The 15,133-nt window shown below is 46.2% G+C and overlaps 1 protein-coding gene across 1 annotated transcript in view; it reads right to left on the bottom strand.

The window, feature by feature from the left end:
* Positions 1 to 2,339: 2,339 nt before the first annotated feature.
* The window catches only part of gpm6aa (glycoprotein M6Aa), a 43,659-nt gene continuing 30,865 nt past the window's right edge, over positions 2,340 to 15,133 (bottom strand). The window contains exons 5-7 of the mRNA XM_034182125.1: positions 14,084 to 14,160; positions 12,873 to 12,938; positions 2,340 to 3,507 (exon numbers count right to left, since the gene is read on the bottom strand). Of these exons, the coding sequence (XP_034038016.1) occupies positions 3,355 to 3,507; positions 12,873 to 12,938; positions 14,084 to 14,160 (296 nt within the window). The 3' untranslated portion in view covers positions 2,340 to 3,354. The remainder of the gene's footprint in view (positions 3,508 to 12,872; positions 12,939 to 14,083; positions 14,161 to 15,133) is intronic.

The following is a 15,133-nucleotide window of genomic DNA, read 5'->3' as shown; positions in this document are numbered from 1 at the left end:
TAGCCGGGATTATGAAGAGGAAAGGGCGACATCTGGCGGCATGTGGTCATTACTTTCTCCTGATGATCATACATTTGCATTTAGTCTTAAAAGGCACATTGACTTTCAGTCTCCACTTCACTGGGTGCCCATTAACGCAAATATGAAATCATACGATCACATGGCTGAAGTTCAACATTTAGACATTTAAACATGTAGGCATGATTAAGAGGAGTTGCTGATGGTCAACCTGCACTAGAATGGGGATAAAAGGTGATTTAAGTGACTGTGAATGTGACATTGGTAGTTGGTACCAAAACACTTAGTTTGAGTATTTCTCAAACTGGTGATTTACTGGGATTTTCATGCATAACCATCTCTAGGGTCTCACGAGAAAAGATAAAGAACCAACTGGTGAAAAGCAGTTCTTTGGGCAAAAATACTTTGGACCAGGGATTAAGTTAATTAAAGCAGTACTAAAAGCAAAAGGGATCCAATCCAGTACCAAATGAAGTGTCCACTCATTATGTATGAGGTCTGGAACCTGCCTGAATGTACCAGTAGCTAGTTTGCTACTATAGAACTGTGGTTCCTAATCTCAGCCCTCAGGGATCCTTAAACTATGCATTTTCTATCTCAAGTAGATGGAACCCATTTTTTTCTGCACTGAGGTATTTAGCTGTAGCTGTCTTTGCTTAATTGTCAAGGCTCCTATTGTCCTCTACGATTTCAAGGTGCCTGTAATTTAAAAATCTACCTTCTGGTATTGTCACCAATTTGGATTTAACCATTTGGCCACCCGTGACCAGTCCGAGTGTCATGTCGTTGTCATCGTGAGGTGGAACATGAACAATGTCTTTTTCATGTTTGGTGTACAACTTGTCACCTGCCATGTAGGGGAGGTGGCTGATGGTCACACCACTGTTGAACCTATATATCCAGTCTTCAGAATAATCTGGCTGAGGGGCTTCAGACGGACTCAACAGCACTGTGGATAGAGATCTCGTCCTGCCCAACCACACGTCCCACTAGGGTAGATGGCATTTATACCCTTTGGCTCCAACATGGGCTCATTATTAATCACACTGTACCACAAGTGCTAGCACCACTACTAGTCTATGTCATACTCAAAAACATAAACAGAACAAAATGGACACATCTCATTTATTTATTAACAAGTACACAAGTGATTTTTATTTAAGCAAGCAAATTTGATCATACAGGTCAAATAAGCCACTTCAAGCTGTTGGCACATGAATGTACAAAACAGAATCGATTTAAAGCCTGCGAATAAGCATTTGTAGTGAAAGTACAAAAGACTACTACAAGAAGAAAGCTGAAAGCTTTTTTTTTTAAGTTTTAAGACATGGTTGAGAACAAACGAAATAGACACAACTCAAAGACTACAGTCTCTACTATTAGTTAGCAAAGCGCGATAAGCGTGGGAGGTTCAGTACTGCACATATATACATACAAAGGGCTGATCCAGCAAGACAGTCAAAAGTGTAAAAAAAATGAAATAAAGTAACTCTTGAGTCAATAAGACAATATTAATGCATGTCCATGCCACGAAAAACATCTAATTCACAGTCTTTACTAACAGTACAGTTATCCAACTTTGAGTTGAACACCAATGCGCTTACATTGAGAGAGAGAGGGAGAGAGAGAGAAATGATCAAATAAGTGCATGAAAGTAGCTTTTAAGAAATGCAAAGGAAATTTTGCCAGGCGATGAAAAGACGCAAACTGCCTTTGTAGTCGCCTGGCATCTGGACAGACGTGTGAGCACACAGTTACTGTCACGATCAAAATAATCTGATAATTCCACCAAGAAGCGCCATTACAGCCATTTATCATCTTGTCCTACCACCTCGTTTCCGTGTAGCTCTGTGTGCGTATCCTTAACAACCGTTCTCCCATTCATTTCTGCGTAACCCTCCGTGATGTCTGATGTATGTGTGAAGCACCTCCTAACTTTTTTGGGGGAGGGGGTTCCAGAATTTACATTGAGTAACGCTGAAAAATATATAAATTATGCAGTGGATTTTGCAGAAGACCACCATTAAGTTAGCTTTGGCAGGCTAGTCAGCTTTGTAAAGCTAACAAGCTAGCACCTTCAATTCAGTTGCTTAACTCTTGATCGTCAAATAGCATAGTTATGAAGTGAAATTAATCAAATTGAGCGAGTTGAAAGCACTGCGAGTTATGATGTTGCCTCTTGTTTATGTCTGTTTAGTGTTCCGTGCACACAACTGGATGATGAAATCAGACAGTATTAGCTGAGCTGTTGTCTCTGTAAAGAAGCGCATTTCTTTGCTTTGAACACTACAGGGCGAATTGCGTATATTACGGACATCATGTGGAAACGAGGAATTACAATGCAAAGCTACGCTTCCATATATCAATATGTACACTGCAGAATTCTGCAAAAAAACTGCATTTTAAAAGATAATTTTTAAAATTCTGTTCATAAGGAATTAAATAACAATGGGGCTATGAGGACATGTTTGCATGTGCTTTTGGGACGTGTGATTCAAATACAAATCTTTCAGATCTAAAGCACACAACTCCTCATTTATCCTAAAATTGATCTTCTGTTGACTTTCTTTTTTGTTGATCAGAAGTTCCTGTTTAACAGGTTCTGCTTTTCTAGCAGTTATTTGTTGTACTTTAAATAATTTGTTGTTAGTGATTCTATTCTTTCAGTTCATTCACAACACAGATTTGAATTCCTTTCACATAAAGTGAATTTATTCTCTGGGAATACTGATGTGACAAACGCTTACGTTGCTTCATAATTAATGTTGTGACATTAATTTTTTCCCCCCAAAACGTCAACCCAGTTACATACAGTACATTTTTCCCCACACAAATCTTCACACAACATGAGAAATGTGCTTGAAAACCTTTTTTAAAGCCCGCATTAACCTCCTCACAAATCAGTAAAAAAAAAAATAAATAAATTATGCATGAAAAAGAAAACGATTATACACAAATTATTCAAAGTATTAAAAAAAGAAATACTACTGTTATTTCTGATTCTACAAACCACAATAAAATTACTATCAGCACTAAACAACTCAATAACCATGTGACCAATGTGATGGTAATCATAACATCATCCATGACAGAGGTAAAGGGGCTTTTTTTTTTTCGTTTGAAATGTTATTTGTGAACGGAGAGGTTTGTGTGACTTCCCCCCAGAGCACATTGTCATATGACGCACCAGTGACATCAGCAGTGGCGTGGGCCCTCTGTGCCATCCGCTTCCCCTGTTGGGACAAGATGGTAGAGAGACAGAAAGACAAAAGAGAGAGAGAGAGCGAGAGAAAGAGAGGAAGGCCGGAGGGACGGGGCCGAGCCTCACGCTGGTCTTTATGTGTAGGCGTTGAGACGCTCCTTGGAGCGAGTGGAGTGGATGTCGTGAAGCTCCTGCTCCTCCTTCGACTTGATGTCCTCGTATTTCTGCATCCTGCAGGCATCCTTCACGTACGCCCAGTTGGCCGACAGCACCATCAGATAGTGGATCTGCAGGGAACAAGGAACTGTTAACCTCAAACATAACATCACTTTAAAAAAGTTGACTTTTCGTATAAAAAATAATTTGTATCTACTTTGATACAAAGGTGGGGCTTGATGCATTTCACAAAAATGAGCATTCTCAAACTTGTTAGGCCGCGCTAGCAACCACTAGACGGTGTAGTTGGGAGCAACCACTGATTCATCTTTTTTTTTTTTTTTATTTGCTTTCCTTGTGAAATGTGAAAGGCTGTGTAATTATGCTTCCTTTGGGCTACTGTATCAAAGTGGTGGTGCAACATGGTGGCCTCCGTGAGGGAGGCCATGCCTCATTCTAAGATTAGAAAACCACATTGATTCACTGGACATGATGGACGATGCCAGTCACCCTCTGCACACCGTCATCAGCAACCAGAGGAGCCTCTTCAGCCACAGACTGCTCCTTCCCAAGTGCAGGACCAACAGACTGAAAAACTCCTTTGTCCCTCAGGCCATCAGACTGGACAACTCCTTACTCAGGGGGAGGAGGAGTAACAGAAAGACAGGGGACGGGAAGGAGAGGAACAGTAGTAGCCAGTAAACCAGTAGAGAGCAGTATTTCTGGTATTTATATATGCAAATTGTTTTTACTTTCACTTTTCCTTTCACTTTTGATACTCTGTGTGCTTCTTACCCTGTGTGCTGCTATACCATGCTACTGGAACCTCAAATTCCCTGAGAGAGTTTTCCCACAACATTATTAAAGATCTATGTAATCTAATCTAATTGTTGCAGGTATACAGTAATGAAGAGATGGGTATGAATAGTTCATTACATTTCTGCAAATAAACACCCACAAACCCTACACACTAGAGCTTAAGATCTGGGTTAGTTTTAGACACATTTACAAAAATACAATTTCCTCCCATGCATGCTTTAGGGATGAATATATGTCTGTGTGTGGATATATATATATATATATATATATAAATTTAAATTAAAAATTAATTAATTTGCATTTGTTCTGATTGGTGGTGGATAGCAAACAAATTGACACAGTCACAGTGCACGTTTTCCCTCCAACTGTTTTGATTAAATGTAATGACAGTTACTGAGCAGTGACACAACATGTGCTTTGTGTCACATTCATGTGGTGATGGGTATGGTAAAAATATACACTACAAAATGCAATCAAAAGGAACTGTTGTGTGGGCCGCTGAAGAGGAGGTACTGCTGGCCCACCACCACCAGTCGGCGCCCTGCTTGGAGTGCGGGCTTCAAGCATGAGAGGGCGCCGAGACAGAGAGTGACAGCTGTCACTCATTTGCACCGGCTGTCACCAATCGCCACCGTCCCTACAGAAGCCGGATTATTGCTCCACCTCCTCGCCGAGAAATCAGCTACCGTCTAAGGTAACCTTCTCTGCTGTGATTATCGTTGTATCTAACATTGTTCTGTGTGCAGCCGTGTTCCTGCGGGCTCTGTCTGAAGCTGGATTGGCGGATAGTGGGAGGGCGACGTTCTTCGCCTCTCACTCCATCCAGGGACGAGACTAACAGGAGCTGCACGGGTGAAATTGTTTCTGGAGGTGGAGGTTTTCCCTCCTTGAAGATCTGTAGGTGAAGGAGTACTGGGTGTGTGGATACACACTCACCATTGACTGTTTTTCATCTTCTGCCAGCAGTACCAGGGTCTGCAACAGAAGACGGTGACCACCTGGGGACTCAGGACTTGGCGGCTCCGGTGTTCTACAGGCCGTTGGTGGTGGAAGCTGTGTGGGTCCCGGCTCTTTGATCGCCAGAGGTCTCCTATCTTCGAGCCTGCCCGCACGTCACCTTGTGTTTAATTGGCATTATATCTTTGTCTGTATCCAGTTGTGCGTTTCACAACATTAAATTGTTACTCTTTGTCTTATCCATTGTCCGTTCATTTGCGCCCCCTGTTGCGGGTCCGTGTTACGACACCTTCCCAACAGGATTTCTCGGCCATTCGTCATGGATCCCGAGGGGCGTCAACCACAGCTTGAACAGCCAATGGGAGAACAAGGAGCGCAGGCGTCAGCAGGAGGCGTGGTAAGTGATCTGCAGCAAATCCTTACCGCTTTCACCGCTCAGTTAAAGCCGAGCAGAATGCAGTCCTCAATCGGAGGGTGGAGGCTCTCACCGCCAGAGTGGAAGCGCGTGACTCGAGCGCTGCTGCAGTGACTCCTCCTGCTGGCTCTGGGCCACAGACAGACGTTCCACTGCCCGTTCAACAAACCCCCCACCGTCCCCTGAAGCTTACATAAGCCCTCCAGAACCGTACGGAGGCTGTGTCGAAACGTGCGCAGACTTCTTAATGCAGTGTTCGCTCGTTTTTGCACAGCGTCCAGTTATGTACGCATCAGATGCCAGCCGGGTGGCTTATGTGATTAATTTGCTTCGAGGTGAGGCCTGGGCTACGGTGCTTTGGGAACAGAATTCGTGGCTCCTGACGTCATACGCTGGGTTTGTACGGGAATTCAAACAGGTGTTTGATCATCCCAACAGAGGCGAGACCGCCTCGAGCGTGCTGCTGTCAATGAGACAGGGGCGCCGGAGCGCAGCTGATTATGCAGTCGACTTCCGCATCGCGGCTGCGAGGTCCGGCTGGAATAATGTTGCGCTCCACGCCGCCTTCGTAAACGGACTGTCTCCGGTCCTGAAGGAGCATCTGCTGGCTAAGGAGGAACCGCAAGATTTCGACGGGCTTATCAATTTGGTTATACGCTTAGACAACCGGTTGAATGAACGCCGTCAGGAGCAGGCCGGGGGGCGTGGTCGGGCTCAAGCCGTCCCTCTTTCCTCCAGGTCCGAAAGGGTGTCGTCGTCCCCACGTTCCACTGCCAGAGGGCTCCGTGTGGCAACAGCTCCTCCTGCTGACGAAGCTATGGACACGAGCAGGGCCAAATTAAAATCAAATATCAGACAAAGGAGGCTGGCCCGCGGGGAGTGTTTTTTCTGTGGCTCTTGTGAGCACAGGTTAAAAGACTGCCCCAAACGATCAAACTCCAACGCCCATCCTTAGGAACTGGGTTAAGGGTGGGCCATAATATGTACACAGGGAAAACCCATAAATCAGCACGAATCCCAGTAACAATCCTGAGTGGGGATTTAATCCTTCACGCCCCAGCACTGGTAGACACGGGGTCAGAAGGGAATCTGCTGGATAGCAGATGGGCCAGGGAAGTAGGGCTTCCTCTGGTGGCTCTGCCTTCTCCATTGAAGGTGCGAGCACTAGATGGCACTCTACTCCCGTTAATTACACATCAGACACAGCCCGTGACCTTGGATGTGTCTGGGAATCACAGGGAGGAGATCGTGTTTTTTGTGACACCTTCTACCTCCCGAGTGATTCTGGGATTTCCATGGATGGTGAAGCACAATCCCCGGATTGATTGGCCGTCTGGGGTGGTGACGCAGTGGAGCGAAACCTGCCACCGGGAGTGTCTTGAATCCTCGGTTCCACCCAGAATCACAGCTAAAGAGGAGGTCAAAGGCCCCCCCAATCTGACGGCGGTGCCCGAGGTGTACCACGATCTTGCTGACGTCTTCAGCAAAGATCTGGCACTCACTCTTCCCCCGCACCGACCGTACGATTGTGCCATCGATTTGATCCCGGGCGCTGAGTACCCGTCCAGCAGATTGTACAACCTCTCACGTCCGGAACGCGAATCGATGGAGACCTACATCCGGGACTCCTTAGCCGCCGGGTTGATTCGGAACTCCACCTCCCCGATGGGTGCGGGTTTCTTTTTTGTGGGTAAAAAAGACGGCGGACTCCGTCCATGCATTGACTACAGAGGGCTGAACGAGATTACGGTTCGCAATCGATACCCGTTGCCCCTGTTGGATTCGGTGTTCACACCCCTGCATGGAGCCAAAATGTTCACCAAACTAGATCTTAGGAATGCGTACCACCTGGTTCGGATCCGGAAGGGAGACGAATGGAAGACGGCATTTAACACCCCGTTAGGTCATTTTGAGTACCTGGTCATGCCGTTCGGCCTCACTAATGCCCCCGCGACGTTCCAAGCATTGGTTAATGACGTCTTGCGGGACTTCCTGCACCGGTTTGTCTTCGTATATCTGGATGATATACTCATCTGTTCTCCGGACCCTGAGACTCATGTCCAGCATGTACGTCAGGTCCTGCAGCGGTTACTAGAAAACCGGTTGTTTGTGAAGGGCGAGAAGTGTGAGTTTCACCGCACTTCTTTGTCCTTCCTGGGGTTCATCATCTCCTCCAACTCCGTCGCCCCGGATCCGGCCAAGGTTACGGCTGTGAGAGATTGGCCCCAACCAACAAGCCGTAGGAAGCTGCAACAGTTCCTCGGCTTTGCAAATTTCTACCGGAGGTTCATTAAAGGTTACAGTCAGGTTGTTAGCCCCCTGACTGCCCTGACCTCCACTAAAGTCCCCTTCACCTGGTCGGATCGGTGCGAAGCCGCGTTTAGGGAGTTGAAACGCCGGTTTTCGTCTGCACCAGTTCTGGTGCAGCCTGATCCTACTCGCCAGTTCATAGTGGAGGTGGACGCCTCTGACTCAGGGATAGGAGCCGTTCTGTCCCAGAGCGGGGAGTCCAACAAGGTTCTCCATCCATGTGCCTACTTTTCCCGCAGGTTGACCCCCGCTGAACGTAACTATGACGTGGGCAATCGGGAACTCCTCGCGGTGAAGGAGGCTCTTGAAGAGTGGAGACACCTGTTGGAGGGAGCTACGGTGCCTTTCACGGTTTTCACAGACCATCGGAACCTGGAGTACATCCGGACCGCCAAGCGGCTGAACCCCAGGCAAGCCCGCTGGTCCCTGTTCTTCGGACGCTTTGACTTCCAGGTCACCTACCGTCCCGGGACTAGGAACCAACGATCCGACGCACTGTCCCGGGTGCACGAAGAGGAAGCCAAGGCCGAGTTGTCAGACCCCATCGAGACCATCGTTCCCGAGTCCACTGTCGTGGCCACCCTCACATGGGACGTGGAGAAGACCGTCCGGGAGGCCCTGGCAAGGAACCCGGACCCGGGGAACGGTCCTAAGAACAGACTCTACGTCCCACCAGAAGCCAGGGCTGCCGTCTTGGACTTCTGCCACGGATCCAAGCTCTCCTGTCATCCTGGAGTGCGTAGGACCGTGGCAGTGGTCCAGCAGCGCTTCTGGTGGGCGTCACTGGAAGCCGACGTCTGGGACTATGTCCAGGCCTGTACCACCTGTGCTAGGGGCAAGGCGGATCATCATAAGATCAGGGGCCTCCTCCAGCCCCTGCCTGTGCCTCATCGTCCCTGGTCTCACATCGGCCTGGACTTCGTCACGGGCCTCCCGCCGTCCCAGGGCAACACCGTCATCCTCACGATAGTGGACCGGCTCTCCAAGGCGGCCCACTTCGTGGCCCTCCCGAAGCTCCCGACAGCCCAGGAGACAGCAGACCTCCTGGTCCACCACGTCGTGCGTCTGCATGGGATACCATCGGACATCGTTTCGGATCGTGGTCCCCAGTTCTCCTCGCAGGTCTGGAGGAGTATTTGTATGGAACTGGGGGCCACCGTGAGTCTCTCGTCCGGGTATCACCCACAGACGAACGGCCAGGCAGAGCGGGCGAACCAGGAGTTAGAACAGGCCCTCCGCTGCGTAACCTCCGCGCATGCGGCGGCTTGGAGTGACCATCTGGCCTGGATCGAGTACGCCCACAATAGCCAAGTCTCATCTGCTACCGGCCTCTCCCCTTTTGAGGCGTGTTCGGGGTATCAGCCCCCATTGTTCCCACTTGTGGAGGGAGAGGTCGGGGTCCCCTCGGTCCAGGCCCACCTGCGGAGGTGCCGCCGGGTGTGGGGGACCGCCCGTTCTGCCCTGTTGCAGGCCCGGACGAGGCTTAAGGCCCATGCAGATCGCTGGCGTTCCCCGGCCCCTACATATCAGCCTGGGCAGGAGGTGTGGTTGTCAACTAAGGACATCCCACTGCAGGTTGAATCACAGAAACTCAAAGACCGGTTCATCGGACCTTTTCCTATAATCAAGATCCTCAGCCCGGCCGCAGTGAAGCTGAAACTCCCAGCTTCACTGCGGATTCACCCAGTGTTTCATGTCTCCAAATTAAAACCATACCACGCCTCACCACTCTGCATTCCTGGACCCGTACCACCTCCTGCCCGTATCATCGACGGGGAGCTGGCATGGACTGTTCGTCGGCTCCTGGACGTCCGTCGGAAGGGCCGGGGGTTTTCAATATCTGGTGGACTGAGAGGGGTACGGACCCGAAGAACGCTCCTGGGTGAAGAGGAGCTTCATCCTGGACCCGGCCCTCCTGGCCGATTTCTACCGCCGACACCCGGACAAGCCTGGGCGCCCGTTGAGGGGGGGGTCCTGTTGTGTGGACCGCTGAAGAGGAGGTACTGCTGGCCCACCACCACCAGTCGGCGCCCTGCTTGGACTGCGGGCTTCAAGCATGAGAGGGCGCAGAGACAGAGAGTGACAGCTGTCACTCATTTGCACCGGCTGTCACCAATCACCACCGTCCCTACAGAAGCCGGATTATTGCTCCACCTCCTCGCCGAGAAATCAGCTACCGTCTAAGGTAACCTTCTCTGCTGTGATTATCGTTGTATCTAACATTGTTCTATGTGCAGTCGTGTTCCTGCAGGCTCTGTCTGAAGCTGGATTGGCGGATAGTGGGAGGGCGACGTTCTTCGCCTCTCACTCCATCCAGGGACGAGACTAACAGGAGCTGCACGGGTGAAATTGTTTCTGGAGGTGGAGGTTTTCCCTCCTTGAAGATCTGTAGGTGAAGGAGTACTGGGTGTGTGGATACACACTCACCATTGACTGTTTTTCATCTTCTGCCAGCAGTACCAGGGTCTGCAACAGAAGACGGTGACCACCTGGGGACTCAGGACTTGGCGGCTCCGGTGTTCTTCAGGCCGTTGGTGGTGGAAGCTGTGTGGGTCCCGGCTCTTTGATCGCCAGAGGTCTCCTATCTTCGAGCCTGCCCGCACGTCACCTTGTGTTTAATTGGCATTGTATCTTTGTCTGTATCCAGTTGTGCGTTTCACAACATTAAATTGTTACTCTTTCTCTTATCCATTGTCCGTTCATTTGCGCCCCCTGTTGCGGGTCCGTGTTACGACACCTTCCCAACAGGAACATTCAATAAATTGCAACAGAAAACCAAAGTATATTTTCTGGAAAAAAAGTGGAGTTAACGCTAATAACTAATTGTAACCGCTAGCATCAACAACGGTCGACATTCACCACGTCCCCAACAGTTAACATCAACCACAGCTGGTGTGACACTCCACACCCACAAGTCCAGTAAATTCCAGACAGACAAGATTGATGATGTCTGTTTTTAAATGTTTGATTTTACCCCAATAACAGAGAAGTCTCTGCAGAGTTTATTTGTGTCTTATGCACTTGTTTTTAATTTTATCATTGAAAGATCCAAAACAAATAACTGTCATCATAATGGGCAAAATAGCCTGAACCGCTGTTTGCTGACAAAATGCAGTGCCTTTTTAAAGAATGTTTCCAGTTGTCCAACAGGTGGCAGCATCACGCTAAAGGTCTTGGCCCAGTGTTGCCATGGCAGCTAAATTCAAAGTGAATCTGTGGTGCTCCAGTGATTAATACACTTTTAAAAAGGTCTTATAGTTGTCACTGGTGGATTAGTCTATTAGACTCAAAGATTGATTATGGAACAGAAATGTAAACAACAGTCACATTTGTGGATTTAAAAAAAGAGAGAAATCTGATAAATAAAAATGCCCTTTTGTTTATTAATATACTCTGACATTTCTGCTGTGGAGCATTCTGAGAGTGGTTCATTCTTTCAACAGTGGAGCAGGGGTTTTGGTGGCAGGTGGTAGTGGTGGTGGTGATGGGGGGGGTGCTGTCATGGCACAATTTGCACCATCATGTGTGACGAGAGCAAACATACTCTTGTTTCTCAGAAAATGGTCGCTCACAAATTACTGAGTGGAGCTTGAAACGATCTCGGAGCCTTTCTTCTCCCTGTTTCCATGACAACGCGACATCCCTGCCGCCTTGGGGGGGGGGGGGGGGGGGGGTGCTGCTGGTGCTGCTGTCTTTTCACTGCACCAAAACGCCTTCTCTTCCATCCACAGCTATTTTCACAGGCGCACGCAACACAAGCCAAATACAGCCACAGCAACACACGCTTTCCCAGCTACAGGTTTACTCCTAGCTGTCATATCCCACTCCCGTAATATTAAGTGTCTTAACAATAAAGCAGAGTGGCCATAGTTTTTGAACATGTTATGGTTTCAACACTATCTGTTGGTTTGGTTTCAACACTATCTGTTGGTTTGAGTTTACAGTAGAACAACTCGAACAAGGGAAATACCCTCAATAGCCTCAGGGAAATACCCTGCAAAGTCGAGCCCACCCTCAAATGTGTGCAGTGTTGGGCACAGCTAACCAAAAAATTAGCTTTGATAACCGCTAATCTGCAAAAAAAAAAAAAAAAAAAAGTTAACTTTTATCATGCTAAACTGATAAAAAACAAAAAAATTAGCGGAAGTTACAGCTAACCGCTAACGTTTAGTATTGACTCGGTACACTATCGGCTACTATCCGCTGCTGTAAGGGGGTGTCACTTACTTGCAGTGACACAGACGTGTGGCAGGAGGCATGAAAAGCAAGGCACTTTTCATTCATCGTTTCATTTATAAACAAAACTTATTCTGGACAGCTTATCGACATTAACGGCAACTCTGTCATTTTTACAAAGTGAAAATATTGCACATATCTTTTAAAGTAATGCGCTAATTCTGAAGGTTTGAGTGTTAACCGACACGCGCCAAAAGGCATTATGGGAAATGAGTCTCCTCTCAGTCACTGGTTGGTTGGTTTATTTATTTGTAAAAGCAACAGACAAGTTACTGTCACGTGTGTGTTGGTTTTTACAAATAAATGTATTTGTAAATGTGTCATTTTTTTTCATTTGTAAAAAAGGCATTTGCAAAACTGAAAATTCTGTTTGTGAAGTGTGATTCAGCACAACGAATAGCAACCAACAATCACACATTGGCCGCTATTCACACTCCATCCAGTACTGACATCCAGTAGATGGCAGTATTCTATGCATTTTGACGGGGGTGATTAAGAGGAGACTCATTTTCCATAATGCCTTTTGGTGCGTGTGCCTTTAACCCTCAAACCTTCAGAATTAGCACATTACTTTAAAAGATATGTGTGATATTTTCACTTGGTAAAAATGACAGAGTTGCTGATAATGTCGATAAACTGTCCGGATTTAGTTTTGTTTATAATTGAAACCATGTGTAAAGTAAATGACACTTTTTTGCAGCAGCGGCAGCCAGCAAAACATGCAGCAGACACGAACTAACCTGTCTTAACGTGTCTTACCATAGCAATAACAGCAGCTCCTGCGCCAGCTAAAGCGCAGATGAATAGGTGGAACGTCATGTCCAGCTGTAGTAAGAACACACAAAAACAAAGGCAATGGTGTTAGCTTATTATTTCTTCATTCTCCTTTATCATTCCACCTCAGCTTTTCTTTCTTTCTTCCCCTGCGCTTCTATTCTTATCACTGTTTTACTTAAACATGCTCCTTCTGTTGTAGCACTGATTCTCTCCTTTTTCCTGTCTAGAGTTGCATTATGCTAATTTTAGCACATCAACACAAACTAGCATGTGAGCATGACACATGGGGTTGCTAACATGCTAATTTCTGTACTTAACAATATGAGCGATTGACAAAAACCTGCTAACAGACTATCCTATTACATTTACATGCCAACACAGTTGTTGCAAACTAACATAAACATGCAAAAACACAAACTCACATTGTGTCTTAGCATGACTAAGCATTCATACTGACCCACTTGTCTAAGTATGCTGTTATTCCATCTTGCATGATAATATGGTACCATGTTTGCATACTAATCTCAGTTAATTATGTAGCATTAATTATTTGAGCATTATTAACTCACATTGTGTCTTAGTATGACTAAGTGTTCATACTGACCCACTTGCCTAAGTATTTAAGTTAATTTTTTTTGACCATTGTTATGTTAACATGCCTGCGCTGACAGGTGCCACGGTCCTTATCTTGCAAATAATGCAACTGTGGTGTAGTTATATTGCAATTAATGGTGCTGAGGATGTTGCTCTTTAACGAAACTTTTCTTATATGTATTATATAATTTTTAACTCTACCTGGTTAAAAGTCCAGAGGGGAAAAAATCCCCGTCTCTTACAAGTAGCATCTCAGTAGAATTCTGACTAATGGGGTTGGATAGGGCTGGGCATACAACACAGCATAGTTTGGCAACAACCTGTGAAAGGTTAAATTCATATGGGTTTTGAACTTGTTCAAAATTGTCTGGAGCTTAATTAAATTCCTAACTAATTCAGCCTAATTTGTATACTCAATGCAGGATTGCTCAGGGTAAGCTTGATGCAACTTGGTGTTGAATTTTTTTCTCCGAGCATAGACAGTGTTTACCCAAAGGTATTCTGAGCTGAGTACGAGTTAAGCTGAGGTAGTTCAAAGATCGAACGAGTTCCCAAGTTTTGAATTATTGTATTTAAGAGAAGTTAATTTGTCACCTTACCTCGTTAGATTGGCACATCCTGTCAAATTTTTCAGAATCGGTACACAGCGTTTTCACTTCAGCAAGTGGCACAATACCTGAAACAAGTTGGCTTATTTAAAATGCATGACAGGAAAAAAAAGTGTCATAACATGAAAAAGTGGAAATGGAAACAACAGGCTTGTATGTGTCAACATAACACAAACACAGAGTCAGGTTTTAGAGCTCCAGCGTGATGCGCTTGGTGCAAACAGCTGTTGACATGAGATCAGTTGAGCCAGCTCTAATGGACTGAGAGAGATGCCATTAATTTACAATAATGAGCTGCGTAGGTTGTGTGCAAATCAGCCATATAGATTAATGACAAGCAAACGATATGCTGAACATTCATAAGTTCTTTTAACAATTGAGCTCCATCAGCTTCCAAACACATTTAATGCTGTTGGTGACTTCACGCTCCAAAGGGATGATGAAATTTTATGTCACCGTGTTGGAACACTGCTGGAGCTGCACGGGTTTATAGTGCAGCGCAGCATGGAAAATATATTTCACCATCCCGTTACCACTTACCTGATGGTGAACATATAAGACTGACAAATACAGATTTAACACTGTATGAATGCTTGAGTGAAAAAAGTGCAAGCTACAGTGTTATCTTGCGACTGTGCAAGGGGCACTGAGATGCCTTTGCAAGAGTTGCCTAAACATTGTATTAGAGTGCAAAGTGGAAATACTGTGTATGTATTATGGTGGCTGAGACACTGGAAAAACCATAAAAAAAACAACCCACCTCCATCAATGCAACAACAGGTAGTTGCATCAGAAACAATTGCGGCCTCAGGGTTTACTCCTTTAAGGTCAGCTTTTTGAAAGATGGGCTAATTTACCAGTTTCTATTTTAGGTAGGATTAATATAGTGAAAATGAATGTTTTACTCAAGTTTTTATACCTATTTCAGTACATTCCTTTGTTGTTACCCAAAACCTTTTTTTAAATCTATCGATCAAATGATTTCCTCATTTATATTGGGGAGATAAAACTTCAAGAGTACATGAATCATTATGACAAAAA

The sequence above is a fragment of the Thalassophryne amazonica genome, chromosome 11, assembly GCF_902500255.1.
Source record: "Thalassophryne amazonica chromosome 11, fThaAma1.1, whole genome shotgun sequence".
In the NCBI taxonomy this organism is placed as follows: Eukaryota; Metazoa; Chordata; class Actinopteri; order Batrachoidiformes; family Batrachoididae; genus Thalassophryne; species Thalassophryne amazonica.
Note: the sequence above shows the minus strand (reverse complement) of the source record. Positions and strands in the feature narration are given on the sequence as shown.